The sequence below is a fragment of the Papilio polytes genome, unplaced genomic scaffold (assembly GCF_000836215.1).
Source record: "Papilio polytes unplaced genomic scaffold, Ppol_1.0 DF824047.1, whole genome shotgun sequence".
NCBI classification, from domain to species: Eukaryota; Metazoa; Arthropoda; class Insecta; order Lepidoptera; family Papilionidae; genus Papilio; species Papilio polytes.
Genome location: NW_013525157.1, coordinates 4,220,664 through 4,237,868, shown reverse-complemented (window position 1 = coordinate 4,237,868; position 17,205 = coordinate 4,220,664). Strand labels below are relative to the sequence as shown.

The 17,205-nt window shown below is 33.2% G+C and overlaps 1 protein-coding gene across 1 annotated transcript; it reads left to right on the top strand.

The window, feature by feature from the left end:
- The first annotated feature begins 31 nt into the window (after positions 1-31).
- Positions 32-16,876, top strand: LOC106100354 (delta-sarcoglycan-like). The gene is made up of 6 exons (XM_013279181.1): positions 32-114; positions 14,381-14,606; positions 14,880-15,069; positions 15,772-15,964; positions 16,384-16,507; positions 16,682-16,876. Exons 1-6 carry the CDS (start codon positions 32-34, stop codon positions 16,874-16,876), a joined length of 1,011 nt encoding a protein of 336 aa, XP_013134635.1.
- The last annotated feature ends 329 nt before the right edge of the window (positions 16,877-17,205 follow it).

Sequence of the window (17,205 nt, the reverse complement as noted above, 5' to 3'; positions counted from 1 at the left end):
GTAGCTTCTAGAACATAACTGACATCGTGCGATGGATCCTCACTCCTTGACCCGGTCGCGACAAACGCCGGCTGCAAGAAACCATATCGTCTACACGGACCACAAGGGCAGAAAGTAAGTACTATATCACAAAATGCATCAATTAATTTCTAAATCGTTTTGATTGTTACACTCTGAGTGGGGAATTTAAACGTTTAAACCTAACAAATGACAGCTATTATTTCTCTCAATTTAGTCTAACAAGCAACTTGGAAAGGTTCGCCGAAACGCGGAACTCAATGGCCGTGAATTTTGTAATCTTCATTAATTTCGGCCGAGGTTCATTTGTTCCCCTCTAATATTGTTTGTCTCTTGCTTAATATCTCAGCTGCATGAGTTAATTGAATTACATGCGAACTTCACTTCAAAGGTATGGCCCAGCGGTTTATTTTACACAACTAATAACCGTCAATGTAAGGTACATTTACTTTAATTCCGTAAAATCTTTTAAATTTTAGTTATCTAACAAAATTATTAAAAACCAAATAATGAGTTATCATAATTTTAAGGAACATAACAAATAAAAAAAAGTCAAAACCACATTTAATAAAATTCCTTTATTAAAGAGACTATAATATCCAATATTACATCAAACTTATTAAAAAAGTCACATAATCCATTAACTACTATGTGTTTGTATTACATTTAAAGAATGTATTAATACGTACCGAAATATATAAGTTTTAAATTGTATTTAAAAACGCGTTTGGTTATTATAACGCACCGACTCTTATAAAAAAGCAAAAATTAATAGGAAATAGATTCTACTTACAACTTTATATGATAAAATTTTTTAAAGTTCACTCTAAGTTATTCTGTCTTTGGGAATAGAATTTTAAATCATGTTGGGGCCAAGAGCCACACTTATGTTTCTTTTTAACAATAGGAAGAAGTTATAATATTATTTCTAAACTATTTTACACAATTGGGAATGTCACACTTGGACGCAAACTAGACTTACCGTTCTTTAATAAAAGAAGATAACTACGGTTTCTAAAGTACCTTATTCTATGTTACTAGGTAGTCAAATTTACAATAGAATCTTGTTTAAAACTATTTTACAAATAGACGTATATTTAGTCAAAACATTACAAATAATTTTCAAACAATAAGATGACTAAAAGTCCAAATGTTTTGGCAGACGAAGCTATGAACTGAAGCTATTTTAATCTAAAGTTACATTCGGGGAGAACTTTTTACTTTTGAGTTGTACAGGACAGTTACTAACTTAGATATAAGTTATTACAATGCGAGGCGACAAAGAATTACAGTAAGAAAATTTGAATAGAAAGTGTTGTACGGTCCAGTTGGGTAAGGCAGTAGCCGTACGGGTGTAGGGTGGTGCGGGGTGGTGCGGGGCGGGCGGGGAAGTGCATGTGTGCAACGGAAGGACAACACAGTTACTTGTACAGTTTCCGTTAGTCACATTTTCGCAACAAGGTATTCACATTTCGAGTAGTGGAAAGTTGGCGTTATCGCATTTAAAATAGAACTACGGGCACATCTAACTTTGTGATGCAAAATGGACATGCTGAAACGACTTTGATGTTTTGAATTTAAAGACTTAGGGACTAGTTGTAACAACAGATAGTCCACAAACGATATATATCATGACTTTTAAAATTATTTACCGTAATTAAAAACATCACTTACAATGAGATAACGTAATATTATGTGTTTTTCATTCACATTTCGGAAAACTCAATGGAAACATCAAATCATTTTTCTATTTAGATTATTAACTTGGTGTTGCAATGCGTTAAAAATGCAAAGGATTAAAAATTAAAGTAACTTTAGAATACAGTAAGTTTAAAATCGTTAAAACGGAATGTATCTTAGTGCTTACACAAGTTGGAGGTCAAGAGTTACAACGTACTGACACCGACCTCTTAAAGCATGCTCGTTCCCTCGGCACGATGCGACGCTTTTCACCTACGACTATTTTACATTAGAATTTGCGTACAATAAACAAATTTCCAAGTTAAATAAAACTGAGTAAAAACTTGTACAATACCAAACTAAATTGCCAGATTAAATAATATACAGAAGAAATAGCATGTAATTAAAATAAATTTTATTTGATTTGGGTTATATTATTAGTGGACTTTGTATCTGGTTTGAATTTAAAATCTAAAACTTATCAGTAGAAGTAACAAATAAAAAAAAAAAACTAAATAAAAAAGCACTCTATCGAAACACTCCAACTTTGGCGAATGGATTAAGACTTTCAGCTAGTGTGTGACGGTGAATTTTTTTTTTACATTTTCATTCAAAGTCGTTCTCACGTCCCGAAGTCTGCTCGCTGCGAGTGTATAAGTAAGCGTAAGTGAACAAATTGATTTATTGAAGTTAAGCGGGTTTCCGAGTTGCGCCTGAGTATTCGCAGGCTTTTGCATTACACAGATAAAGAGGGAATAAAAAGGAAAGTTGTCAAACAAAAGTCCCCTTGTCGCGAGATTTACGAGCCGACGCACGTACCGACCCGGAGTTGTATTTAAATTATACCACGTTGTTTTCCTTCATGTTTAGATATACACTATGTTGTTAACTACCACTAATGGTAATAAATTATCAATACTTTATAGTTTTGATGTAATGATTTATTTAATATAGCTTAATTTTGCTTTTAGGATGGGAAGGAAAAGTGGATTTGACGGTGGAGGAGACGTATAGGAAGGGAAAATGTCAAGTTATGTGCGTCTCGTCTTCCGTCAATGAAGGGTAGGCAACGCATCTGCAATTGCGGATGTGTATGGGCGGCGGACACTTTCCATTTCGGTGGATTCAGGTGGCCGCTTATGTTATAAAAAAAATTGGTTCATAACCTGTATTTGTCAAGCGCTAAGTAGTCTATCTATTAAAGAGACATGCGTACATGTAATAAGTTAAAATTCATGTTAAAGTTTTACTTTAAATTTTTTATTTAATGACCAGTTTAACTTCGTTAAACTTACTAAAAGCAACAAAATTATACTAATTTATGTTAGTACTTTCCTATACTCGTACATAATAGTTAAATTCCATTTGTAATAAAATCTATAATGAATGCTTATTAATGTAAAATTTAGGTTAACGATCGAGAAGTCGTACGAACTACATTAGCGATCAATTTCCTACTAATACAATTGAATGAAACTTTTACTCAAACTGACAATTTGCTTTATAAAGTCCAAAACTAACTAATATCACGATGTAGGCTCAATAATTATTAGCAGTCACGCAAATGATGGTTCGGATCTCGATTCATTCTACAATTATACGTTAAAAAAAATTATGTCTGTTAGACACACATTTAAAGTAATAAAGACTTGGCAGTTCGTTGTCCTATTAGTTGCTTATTGCTAAGAGATAAGGATAACTTTGCAGTATAGAAATTGGTATTTTTCTAAACTGCATTAACAAATTTAAGGATTAAAAAAAAGCGTCTTCTAAAACTCTCTCCGAACTGATTAAAATAAATAAATTATTCTTGAGTCCTTTTAAAGCGTGGTTACTTTTTATTTATTTTTGCTTTTCATATCATGTCCTTATTTTGATGATTGAATGTGGATGGCTATAAAGGTAGAGGAAGATCGAAGAAAGGATTTTTCTTAAGAAGGCAGAGGATTAAGATATGAAGGCTGATAGAATTGTATGGAAGAGCAGCACATACTGTGCCGACCCCCTACGGATAGGGACAAGGGCAAGGTGATGATGATCATGACGTTATTTTCTTTGAAAATAATTATTCTTTCAGTTTTTTAGCAGTATTGTATTAAAATGAATGTTAAAATATGTCTATCCGTAAACTGTTTATAGTAGATGAGTAATACATGTTCGATTTACATAATAATTAGTTAGTTTTCAATAATGCTTGGCAGCAACTAAAGGTAGTCTTTTGTTATTCCGATGTGATATTTACTCAATGAATTCACATCCAGCAAATGCAGGCACAATTCGGGCACCATTTTCCACTCCAAATTTCTGTTTGTCAATTAAAATATTTGGAATCACTGAAATCATTGCAATGTCAGTTAATTTGATTACTCAGAAAACTCAACGATAAACGTTTAATTACAGTTTTATAACGTTCAATTTTATATTTTCACATAATTAATTAAATTAGTGCTTTATTCATTGTGATTTATGTTTTCTTAGTAGTCTTATTTTGTTTGAATTATAATCGAAGCAATGTCCATTATTTTAACTTTTTGGAGTTTTTAAGATTCCAATCAGTCATTAAATTATTACTAGAATCTATTAGTTATCATTAATAACCATTTCGTGTCATCTGAGATGTAAAAAAATGCGTATAGAACCGCTTTGTCTAGATATGCTATGCTAATGCCTCCAGTTCTTGGTACTAAAAATATAGTATGAATAATCGTCGATTTCATTGGCACGGCCGGTTGATTGAAGTCGCACGGTCGTCGTCGGTTACGTCTATTGGTATTGCGGGTCACGTAGAAAACGCTTCGGCTTGTTTGCGGACCACAATACCGATGTACCGGCACGTTATTGTCACCCTCACACTTCTTTAATTAACGATTTACAAGATATTTAGCACTATTTACTGCAAAACGTAGTAGTTTTCTTATATAAAATAAATACTCAGAGCCGTCGTCGTCAAAATTAAACTAAGCGCGCCAGTTAACATTAAAACGGAGTTATTTATTGCTAAACTTGCTTTTATCTCCCATAGGATATATCACAAGAAAGTCACCTACGTGATAGATAAAATATACAAGCAATAGTATCGATTTACATTGACAATCAGAGATATAGTGTTAATAATCCATCCAATCCCGCGAGAGTAAGCTCCCGACAAACTGAATAATTCACACGTATACATTGTTTATTTCTATTGACGTTTCCTTTAGTGTATTCACTTGTCTTTTCATAGTGCTGTGAGTGTTAGCTCATGTTCCCGTACACAATTTATGTTAAACAGGATTTAATAGACGTAGAGACATTATTACTTTGCAGAAACTTTGAAACGATCTTAAATAGTAAAATATTCAGTAATTATGTAAATATAATAATAGAGAAGTTGTTGTATGTTCGTAAAAATATTAGTTTTACAATTTTGATGCGTTTAGTTTATCTCTAGAACCGCTAATTGCATTAAAGTTATTTGATTGTTTTCATTTTCGACTACGAGTGGATAGAGGCGAGCAAAGGCGGCTAAGTTGTTCTCGAATTTATAAGAGGGACAAGCTAGAAACAACTTTTGATTCAACTTAGTTGAAGTTCCGTAAGTAAAGCGTCCGCGGCCAACTTGCCGTCGCGTATTACTTCCAAGCGATTTGACAATGACCACTTTAGCTTGCACATCTTTGTTTTACATAATTCTTGCTTAATTATGTCACTTGTAACTACGAGTACAAAGTGTTTATGCACAAATGCTTGGGGAATTTTTATAATCAAAGGGGCGTAACAGAAAAATCCAGAAGTAATAAAAAAATATACAGTAGAGACGATCATTTTCGATTTTATTTCACAAAGTACGTTTATATGTTTAATATGATACGTGTCTTTATGTTATCCTAATCTTACCCGCGAATACTTCTGTTTCCCAATTCCAACTCGCACTCCTCAAAGTTGTGCGATATAATTGTCTAGAGGAGGCTTCGTCGACGGAACTACGTGATAAGATTGTTGATTTTCACCAAAAATTCTCACGTTAAATCGTCTACACGTCTCGTGTATTACAAATACACGCCACAATAGAATTTATAGAAAAATACGCTTAAACGTTTGTGATTTTTCAAGCAAAACAAACGTGTTTTTGAATAATGTCTTTATTGATTATAGTTTAAAATGCAGAATGTATTGTGTAGATGTAAATTCAAGCAAAGTATTTCAATCCAGTCTTTAAAATGTGTTAAAAACAAGGATATTATAATGTTTCGTTATGTAGATTGCGAGGGTTGCATAACATTAGTTTAAAAACTATACATTATGAAAACTTAAAATACGTATTTAAAAGCAATATAAAGTAATATGACTTTAGTAGAAATTGCAAATGAAATGGATGCTTGATGCCAATTATTTAACAAGCATTAAATTGAAGTTTTTCCGAACGCTAAATCAGTGAAGAGGTATGGCTGTGCATACGGAAAATAGGTTTAGGGAGCTTTACAACATCGTCCGGGTTAGCGCTTCAGCGGTATTATAGGGGCCATTGACCGGTTTGTAAAAATACCAATATTTTTTATGCCGAATAACATGATTCGTGTAGACATTTTCATGAAATGGATTTTTTTGCTCTGTTTTATTGTATGGATATCTACTTTAGTCGTTTCAAGTTTTGTCTTATGTTTTACATTTTTTGTAACACTTTCAATATTGTAATTTTAATAAGTGTTTTAGAAAATATCTTGACTTTGAATATATTGTTAAATAATTCATATTTTAAAAAAACGTTTTTGTTAACTTAATTTTGAACGGTATTTTAAAGTTAATGAAAAATTAATTCAAGTTAACTTGAAGAGAACGTAAAAGTCAAACTGTAGCGACACGCCCGGTAACATGACGTCCATGTCTTCAAACGGAGTGGATGAATTCAATAAGATTTATGTGAAGGTAAGATCGATAGTCATTTCATTTTATTATACTTTCCCTCAACGTATGTGAGGAAAGTTTAAACTTTAACATAACTGTTTTAAGACCAGTAATGTCGGTAGATGTAAATGTAGACGATGGTACAGCGGTATCATAATAGAATCAAAAATATTTAGATTTCGTAGTTTTGAAAATCGCACGACCTCAAGATTTTTAAATTCACCTGCTTCTGATGGAAGTATTTGAAACATTCGATGATAATCAATTATTCAGTTCAACCACAGAGCAAATTCAAAAAACGTTCACAACTGAAATTAGCAAGAGTAACGCTACTTTAAACAATTCGCAGTTAAAATTTATCAGGCGCTAATTAATGGAATGCCGAGAGAAGTTTAAAACACGTCTCATTAATTCGTAACGCTATTACGTATTGGCCTTTTACAAATTTCAGTGGGAGTTTAATGAAATTCGCATTTCATTATTCTGCTCTTTATTTTTTGACATTTTACAAAGTGAATTTATCTCGATTTTCTGTTTTTATTTATTTTTGAGATGGATGTTATGTCAGATGAAGATAAGTGGAAGATTATGTATGTTATTTTAACCAACAATATTAAAAAACTTTGAAATGTTTGTAAAGGTAATATGTAAATTAAAGTTTCATTGGACTAAATGTCACTATTAAAAGCTCATCAAAAAATAGGAGAACGATAAAAGATTAGCAATGTAGTTAAATCAACAAAAAAGGCTATATTTACCACATAGTTATGTAGTTGATTGCTGTTAACATATTGGTATAAAATGATATAGATTAAGCCAGGTATTATGAATATTCAAAAGCAAATTCCAACTAAAACTCATCGGATAATTCTACAACAGATTGTTAGTGGGTATAGCGCGTAGTAGAGGTTCTGTTTATCCAATGTGGTGTGCAGGATTGATGAGAGTATTTCGGGAAGTAATAAAACGCAATTAACATGAAAATTGGCAGCGACTGGTGAAATTTTGATTCATATTCACACGCGTCCGCGATGGCGCGGTCACCGGTGCAAGCATTGCGTGGGGCTATAAATATTAAAATAGCCATTTATTTCATAAAGAAACTTTGTCACTTTTAAAAATAACCGCATATATCTACTATTTTTTAATAACGACGGGTCCCTAAAAATAATACCTTTTCAGTAAAAAAAAATCAAAAAGTTTGCTATTAACTAAGTAACTTTTGACCCATCGTCATGAAAGTTTCAGATGTATTATAACTTAGGCTTTGGCAACAAGCTAAGGAGTACACGACATAAATGTTGGTTACAGTAGAATAACGTAGTTAGAAAATCAATAAAAAAATGTTTTGCCTAATTTCATAATTATTACAAAGACTTGAAAGACCTCGAAGGAGAAACAAGCATCGGCATATCCCCTAAGACGTAAGCGTTGTTTTATGATCGCGGCGCCGCCAGCAAACTTCGGCAACTGCTTTATGATCCTAATTTATAAGTGAGAGGCGTCGAGAGTATTTACGACTCTTTCTAGCTACCCTCCGCTCCCGCGAGTGCGTTCAGCTTTGTTACCTCACAACCACTTGTAATGATCGCATCGATTGTTCGAATATGGGTTACCCACTTGAGATTAAATTCACGATGTATATAAATTTAAAACAATATGTTAATAGTCACGATAAGGGAAAAGGGATTTAAATAGTGTTTGTTATCTGGTTCAATGTGTTGAATCCATTTAGATATTTTTTCTACACTTATTTGAGACGTAAACATATTTACCAATGTTTACATAAATAACTAGCTGTTGCTCGCGACTTTGCCTGCGTGAAATTAAAAAATAACTTAGGTTACTGATGACGTTCCTTTTTAATGGTGAGAGAATTTTTGAAATCGACCCAGTAGTTTTTGAGTTATTTCAATACATACAAAAATACAAATCTTACCTCTTTATAACATTAATACAGATACATATGTTTTAAGCCCTTAAAATGTTACTACTATAGAAATTAGTTTATTATACAAATTGTGATAAAGATATATGTAGTTAGTAGAATTTATGCCTAACTAATGGCTTGTTGGACTCACCTCTACCACAAAGTTTCGTGTGACTGATTTACAATCTCAGAGAGCTTTATATGAAATTTTGCGAGCATAAATTAATTTTCAATTTGCCTTTGACGTTATGCTGAGCCGGGCCGACATGTCTCTCAGGCAAGGTATTAACCCGAACATGACACCTCGTGCCTATTCGTAACATTCGCATCTATACACAAGCCTATGTCACTTTACAAAAGCTATGCATTTTGAATTGCAACATTTTAACAACAACCATCGGACAATTTAAACTGAATTTTTATATTTTTTAAACTTTTAGCAATTAAGTTAAAAGGTTAAGTTATTAATAATAACTGGTATACAAACATCAAATTTTTTAGATGTAACACACTGTAGGTTATTCTCTAGGTAGAAACTTGTTACTTGAAGTAAGATGAATTACTGGAGGCTACATGCAAGTAAACTTTAAATTCAGTAAACTATACGAATACCTGAAGTTCGCTGTATATATTCTGAGTTAATAATAACACAGTGAAACTGAAAAGCTTAGCTATGTTATTGTTCCCAAACCATTTGTTGGTGCTTTGTTAGAACAGCGTACGGTTTAGTTCAATATATGAATTTTAATATTCAATTTAGTTTTGATCAAGTGGAAAGTTTGTATGGATAAAATTATAGGTTAATCTTAACATAATTACTATATTTAAATACTTCGTAGTTCGTTTGTAATTTTCAAACGAAAACTTCGATAACACAGTCACCGCTTTGTCGATTGAGAGCATCATGTTCACCGGTTTAAATGATAATTGAATATCGAGTGTTTTCCAATAATATTGATACATGAAAAATCTGTACGCTAAAACTATTTATCTTACTGATTTTATACTAATTAATAAATAGTAACGTAGTAAAAAAACAGTAAAAGATAAAATAGTATGGCAGGGAATATTTAAGAAATTTGCATTTATTTTAATCTGAGTGTATGACGCAAATTTTATCAATTGTCTAGATTTAAATATCTGTTATTTGGAAATGCATTGACTCACCGACACGATAGAGGAAGGAGATTTCAATGCATTTGATTTATGTGCCACATAATGGAGCGCTGCGTTGCATTCACCGCATGCAATCAGAACCGGCGCCTTCGTAGGCGATTTCATATTTACAAATTTATATATTTTGTATTACGTATTGAAAAGTTGAAAATACTTAAGACATGTTGAATAAAATAATATACACCTCGGTTAGCAAATTAGAACGCGTTTTTTTTGTGAAATAATAAAAAGGAAACAGTGGTCAACATAATTGTTAAGCCTTTGTAATATTTAAAACATATGTACGATAAGCGGGGTTTGTACAAATCAGGAATCATGTGTCACTACAGTGTATGGTATTCGAAGCGCAAAGTGCTACGTTATTCAACTTAATGGCTATTAGTTTGGTTCGTTAGTGGAATATTGCTAACGAATGTGCAGCGGGCGCGCATTCCGCGGCGGAGCGGCGTGCGGCGCGGGGTGCGGGCGGCGTGCGGCGCGCGGGGGAGGCGGTGAAACGCTCAATTAGCACACATACTGCTCACTGCTCAACTCCACCATCGCGCTTTTCACATTAAATGCCACTGAATTTACGCAATGCACCTAATAAAAGAACTCAAATGAATTTTAAAGGGAAAAAATGAGATGCGCAGTTCAGTTGTGGATTGATTTATGAATTTTACTGTCTGATTCAATCTTATTAAGATTTATTTTTAATTCCTTAATGATTTTAAGAGACGAAAGTTTTAAACGCTATTGTTTTTTATCCCGGCCATGGTCTAGGTATATTTTATATTATAGTAATATATCTCAAAACATTACTATAAAGGACATAGTAATATTGTGAATGCAGGAAAGAAAATTTAAGTACCTCGAGAAAATATTACGAAGTAACAAAGTCAATGTCTTTTTAACGCGTATCTAGAAAGTAAGGAAGCTCGGAAATCGTGTTACCGTGATGGAGATGATTAATATGCCTCATTTGCGGCACGCGCAGCCTTCGGGGTCGCACTCTACGGAGTCTACGAAGCTACGCCGCTACGGGACACGCGGCTACGGATAAAACATCTACGTTCGTGTAGCTACGTGCATCATTTACGTTTCCGTATCCAGAATTTATTCGGCTCCATTTGTGACACCATTTATTTCAATAAAATCCATGGGATTGTCCTATATAGTATTTATGTGTGTTCATAATCTGTTATACGAATAAATAAATTTAGTAAATTGTTGTCATAGTACATATGTATTTGATGACTTTATAACAGTTTTCAGTTTTGAATAACTAATTAGAGGTATAATTTAATTACCTCGTTCTGTTATGTAGACTTAACAATTATTAATTGTCTCGCTGTTCTCATGACGTGAGATTAACTGGCAAGGGGTACCTACAATGCGCGTACTTAGAAGAAAGGATGTGTATTTTTTAATCATTACTGTACATATAATACCTGTTGTATAATAAATCTAGTTTTCTTTGTTGGTTTCTAGTACTAATTTGTATTTTTGTGTTATTCCGATTTTTTATTACATTTAGTATTTCTTTACTTGAACTTTTTATTTTCTTTTTAACAATTACATCAAGATTTATCAGTTTAATTTAAGCCGATAAAAGTGATAATTTATAAAAATGACAATATTGATACGTTATACTTTTTTTTATTAAAAATACGAATAAGGCCGTCCTGTAAGAGCCCAACATTATTGTTGTAATTGGTTTCTAATGCCACGTAAACCCCCCAAACGTGTTGGGAGACTGGACGGAGAGATAAAGTGCACGACCGCTTTCACACAGGCTTTATTTAAGTATTTCCTTTTAATAAAAATGTTTCTTTTCAATAGACAATTTAAAACACTACATTTAGGGAAGTTTAGTACAAAAGAAAGAAATAATTTTATTGAAAACAAAAAAGATTTATAAATTACAATTCCATACTAACTTAAGGCGAATACTTTTTAAATATTATTACAAAACTATACAATAAAAGTTCTTTTAACTATGTCCTATAAGTATATATGAGGTATTTAAATCCAACATCTCATTCCATAATGTACATAATAGAAACACGATGTTGTATCTGGCACTTAAGATGGGCACATTTCCGTACACAATACTCCGTTCTGCTCAATCCTAGTAAATTTATGACCCTTATCCGCTGACGGTGGCTAGTTTTACGAATACCGAATCGGCCGATTTCGTCCACGTCTCGGCGAAATATGATACCTATTGTGAACACATATGTTCCATTTGAATACAATTTTATGACGAAACTACTTTCAGTAGCCATTTTATATACACTTTCATGTTCCTATAATATATTTAAATGCAGATATGATCAATCATAAGGGCTTTAAATGTTGGAACATTTGATCTTTCAAAAGATATACGTCTAGGGAAAAGATAGAGTTATGTGAAACTTACTAAAACCTCGTTGTCCGTTCTCGAGAACGCGTGAAGATAGACCTAGAATCTCCTTAATAATGCACCGTGACTACATGTTTGTTACCTGTGGGGATACAAAGTTGTAATCGTTATAATAGACTTTAAAAATACCTAAAATAGTTGTAACTATTCAACCTTGTTTGATATTCCCTTTACTATTCGTAGTATTCGAATACTAGTAAAAAAATAGACAAATAGCATTTTTATTTGTGTGTAGAACAGATACAACGGAACTTTTACGGTTATCGAAGTTGTTAAATCCGTATTTACTAAAACAATAAACTCGTTCCGTGCAAATAAATGTGCGTTTTACTCGTTTCCAAATAAAATCCAGCTGTTTAAAAGCCAGTAATGCACGGCCGCCGCGCGCCCTCCCGGTGCCCAGTCCTCTATTCATACGAATAATTGCAATAGTCAAACAAAACAAGCCACCCATTGTTTTAACTGCTAATGAGAGTCTAACTAAATTTTAAACAGTGGATTGTAAAGAGCTTTTATTTCTGACCATATTTGAAATATTATTTAACAAAAAATTTAGACATTTTCTATTTTTTGGCTCTCAGAAATTTCGTTTTTGACCTTCGTAAAAAAATTGTTCTACTGTCACTGAGTCCTAAAACCTTGACTTGGTAATATGTCCAATTCAATTTACTATATTCTTATAAAAAGATTAATAAATTATTCAAAACTATTTCAAAGGTAAATGACATTTCCTACCAAATTTATTACATTATTCTGGAACTCATAACTTTTGGTTAATTTGCAGTAAATTTTAAAATTTGTATCAAATTCCAAAAGCACCTTCAACGGTAAATAAGATTGAGTGTAAAATTGTGTACAGAAAGGCGTTTTAGCAATTTCAGTGGTTTTAGCGTAATCTAGTTCGCGTGACTATTAGATATCAAGCGTGTTGCCGCTCATTACATGCAGCTAGGGGTAAAGCAAAAGTACATTTTTATATCACAAAAGGAACATCCATACAGTCAAGTACTTTACTTTTATAGTACGTATTGTGGCGACGACATACATTGTTTACAAGAAAAGGGGAAAACTTCGATTGATTCTACTGTGGTGAAGCAATCACTCTACCATTATGAATATCGCTAAAACTTACTTTAAGTACTTAAATACTTACAGAATTTTTCTATAATATGGTTTTTATAAATAACCATTTCCTACATTTATGGAAGCCTTGATTGACCCTAATCTTTTTTGATAAATTTAAGAAATTTCGAAAGGCATTTATCGTTTATGCACTCACTATAAATTATGGAAACTTCATGTATGTATATAAATTCATTTTGCTTCTAAGTTCTATTAAATCGACATTTTGTAAATTCTTTTCAAATCAGACTTCTACGACTACAAAATGAGTCACGAAAACATTTTACAATAAATTTGAACATTATATCAAAAAGTGTTTAAGGAAAAATAATGTCGCCGGGAGATAAGACACTTGAACGCGACATAAAACCAGATTTGCTGCGATCCGTAGGAACTAGAGGAAATAAAGCTATGATTTATGCAAGTGGAATGTGTTTCGAACAACTGTTTCCCCGGTATGTTAGCATTGTTGTGCACAAAAAGATCAATTTTAAAAATATATTACCCTTTCTTTTGGTATAAATTTACATTTACATGAGGAGGTATATTTTCATTTTACTGAACGTCGTTATAATAAGTGTTTTTTATAAAGGTGTTTTGAACAGGAACGATTCCATCAATATTACCCTACCTAACATTGTAACACTGATTGTCGATAGAAAAATGTTTTTATAACACTTACGGTCGAACACTGAAACGACATTTAAATAACAGCGTCTTAAATGATAAAGACACTCTTAACCTCCTAATTGCATTTAAATTTTGATGATTGTATGAAGATGGCGATTACGAAGCAAAGTATAAAATTCGTTTCATTTTTCAATCGTTAAGTACTCGTAGTTACCGTATACCATTACGTGTGTATAAAAATACTCACAAAATATTATTATGCTGTTTGCCTGACTATTTACGGTTTAAGAATATTTATTTACCTTAATAAAAATTTACAATTCACTTATTTAAGGGAATTAACTAATACTAAACATAGCATTTATGAAAGTTTGCAAGCATAGGAGAGTTTATATAAAATATCATTTAAATGTAGGTAGTGTTGTAAACTTGAGTTACAAAACAAGACTAAATATTGAGTTTACTCTCATTAAATTTATATTTACTTACCGGTTTATTTAATTATCAATTGATTATAAAACTTGTTTGTATTTCAGAATACCGTATGCCGACAAAATAACTCCAGAGCCGATTCTTAACAACAATGAAGGTAGAGACACGAAGGCAGATTCAATCAGGAATAGTTACAACAGTCAATTTAAAGTCGGAATATACGGTTGGAGAAAAAAATGCCTTTATATTCTCGTTATGGCGCTTATGTTCATGATGATAATCAATCTTGCATTGACGCTTTGGGTTTTAAAAGTATTGGATTTTAATTCGGTAAGTGCGGCTTTAAATTGAAATGTTTACACTCAAAGTACACTTAATATTTGTTCAATTTCCAATAGAACATGGAACATCGTATATTCTTTAAAAACATTATTATCAAAGTCAAAGTCAAAATCAAATGTTAGCGTAGTAATGTGCAAAGAATTGAATGATTATTTTATCTTCTATTTTCCTTCTTCTTTCTGTGTTCTGATATACATTAGCCGACTCCAATAAGAGAAGATTCTTAACTTGTTTGTATGTTGATTATTACATTTCGTATAGGAGGGCATGGGTCAGCTACGTATAGTACCTGGAGGTCTGCAGCTTCTGGGTCAGGCTTTAGTATTGGACTCCTTGTTCGCGTCTAGTATCAAGTCGCGTCGCGGTCAGCCCATCACCGTCGAGTCCTCGCGAAACTTCACAGTCTGCACCAGAGACTCACAAGGATTTCTTCAGAGCAGGTTATATTTAGGTAAGTTTAAAAATAATAGCTTCAATTTTTTGATAAATTTAAACTCAATTACTTTCCCCAACTCGAAACCAAAATAACGAGTTTTATCTTTAAAATACCGGACAATAAGCATATAGCAAACGAAAGAGAAGTAATGTGTAATTATAATTCAGACGCCATTTAAAATTTTAAAGCTTAAGAGCTTTTTACTGTCGTATTGCAGTGGAGGACTAATTGCCCCGTCATACGTCAATAACGTATAAATATTATTAAACGAGTTGCATTGTACATGTGACGAGACAGTTCCCGTCGCGTCTGCATCACTGTTCAGCCACGCAACGAGTGTCCTAATTAACTACGCTGTGACAATTTACGCAATGTTATATGTACTCTAGAAACCAATTATAAAACCAATACAAAAATATCGTACTAAATTAATACGCAAAATATCTGTCTGTCTGTTACATTGATAAAATAAATACTTAAGAATAGATTAAACCAAAATAACATAATGCAAAATACTCTATTGAAAGAAAGTCATTTAGACTTAAAGTATAGTGCGATTGGTTAAGTAAAAAGTATTAAGTAAAAAGTAGGTAAAGTGAATTAAGCACTCGTCCTGAAGATAGACCCCTGACGAGTCACGAGTTAGTACCGTCACTGAAAGACTATACGTGAGTTGAGTTTTTGATTCATTTTTTATCGTTATTCTTTTCTCATTAGGTCATGACCGTTTGGAGGTGAACGTGGGTCGTTTAGAGGTGCGTGACTCCCGTGGCGTGTTACTACTGAGCGCGACTCCAGACGCGGTGTCTGTGGGCGCAGACAACTTAGTGGTAGCCAGTCCTGCCGGAGCCACCTTCCATACTGCGGTACAAACGCCGCTAGTCCGAGCGCCGCCCTCCAAACAATTAGTGTAAGTTTCTTATTATTTTATGTTGTACAGGTATTTCTATTGTCAATTCTAATTTTCTTATGTAAGGTTTAAGCGCCAATAGGCTAACGGTTTGGGGTACGGACTACCGATCTTGCAGTCGAGGGTTCGAATTCCATTCGACTATTGTCATAAACTATATGGCATCATATCATCATCTTCATCTGCATCATGAAGTATATCAGGAATGGATAAAGAAAATACAAGTAAAATAACAAAAATTTACAAACATTTTTACTACAAAAGGTCCCACATACCTATTCTGCCTATTTATTATCTCCTACTTAACCCGTGATAGAGTATCACCAATATTAAGAAGACAGATAACCAGTACCTTTCTGATCGTGTATCTATTCCTCATGTTTTTATGTCAATAAAATTGCATTATTGTTTGTGTACAGCTTGGAGTCACCAACGAGGTCACTGGAGATGCACGCGGCACAGAGCATAGCGCTGGAGTCCCGCGCCGGTGACATCAGCGCCACTTGCCTTACCACCTTCCGACTGCGATCTATTGCTGGCGCGGTAAACATAGACAATACATATTATTAGTTGATATAATATATTGATAATATTTATTGAAGAAAGTAATGAGATTGAATGTTTTTACTTCCAATTATTTTGCCCTATTACTTTAGATTTGATTCTGTCAGTACAACAAGCTGTTGACTCTTTTGACGTTTCTGTTATTCGTTACAGATACGGCTGGATGCGCCGAGTATATACATGCCGAAGCTGAAGTCAGCTCTTCCCCTGCCTCCGTCAACAGCGCATTCACACGACCCTCACCATCAGAACATTTACCAGCTATGCGCCTGTGCTAATGGGAAACTGTTCCTCGCGCCTCCGCACGGCGCGTGCGCAGCTAGAGAAGAAAGTCTCATCTGCCGATGATGCTGACCCATGAATAGTCCATATAGAATGGTTTAATTATAACCTATGTCCTCGTTATTTTCAATATTTAAAAAGGCTTTAATATAAATAAACGTGTAAAAAGCGTTTTTTTAAAATAAAGAACTACTGTTATATGTTAGATTGATCAATGTACTTTCGAATTATTCAATGAAGGTTGTCAATACTAGTCGAAATGTAAATAAAGCCTTCTAATATCGAATTATCAAATATAAAGTCATAATTTATCCATGTATAGTTGTTTATAGCTGTATACCTTGTAAATGTGTTGTATTAATGTAAACACTCAGTTGTACATAAGTAATTTCAAG

Coding starts and splice junctions, on each gene's coding strand:
- LOC106100354 (XM_013279181.1), top strand. CDS start 32: ATGGATCCTCACTCCTTGACCCGGTCGCGACAAACGCCGGCTGCAAGA. Junction 115..14,380: donor ACGGACCACAAGGGCAGAAA/GTAAGTACTATA, acceptor TTTGTATTTCAG/AATACCGTATGCCGACAAAA. Junction 14,607..14,879: donor AAGTATTGGATTTTAATTCG/GTAAGTGCGGCT, acceptor CATTTCGTATAG/GAGGGCATGGGTCAGCTACG.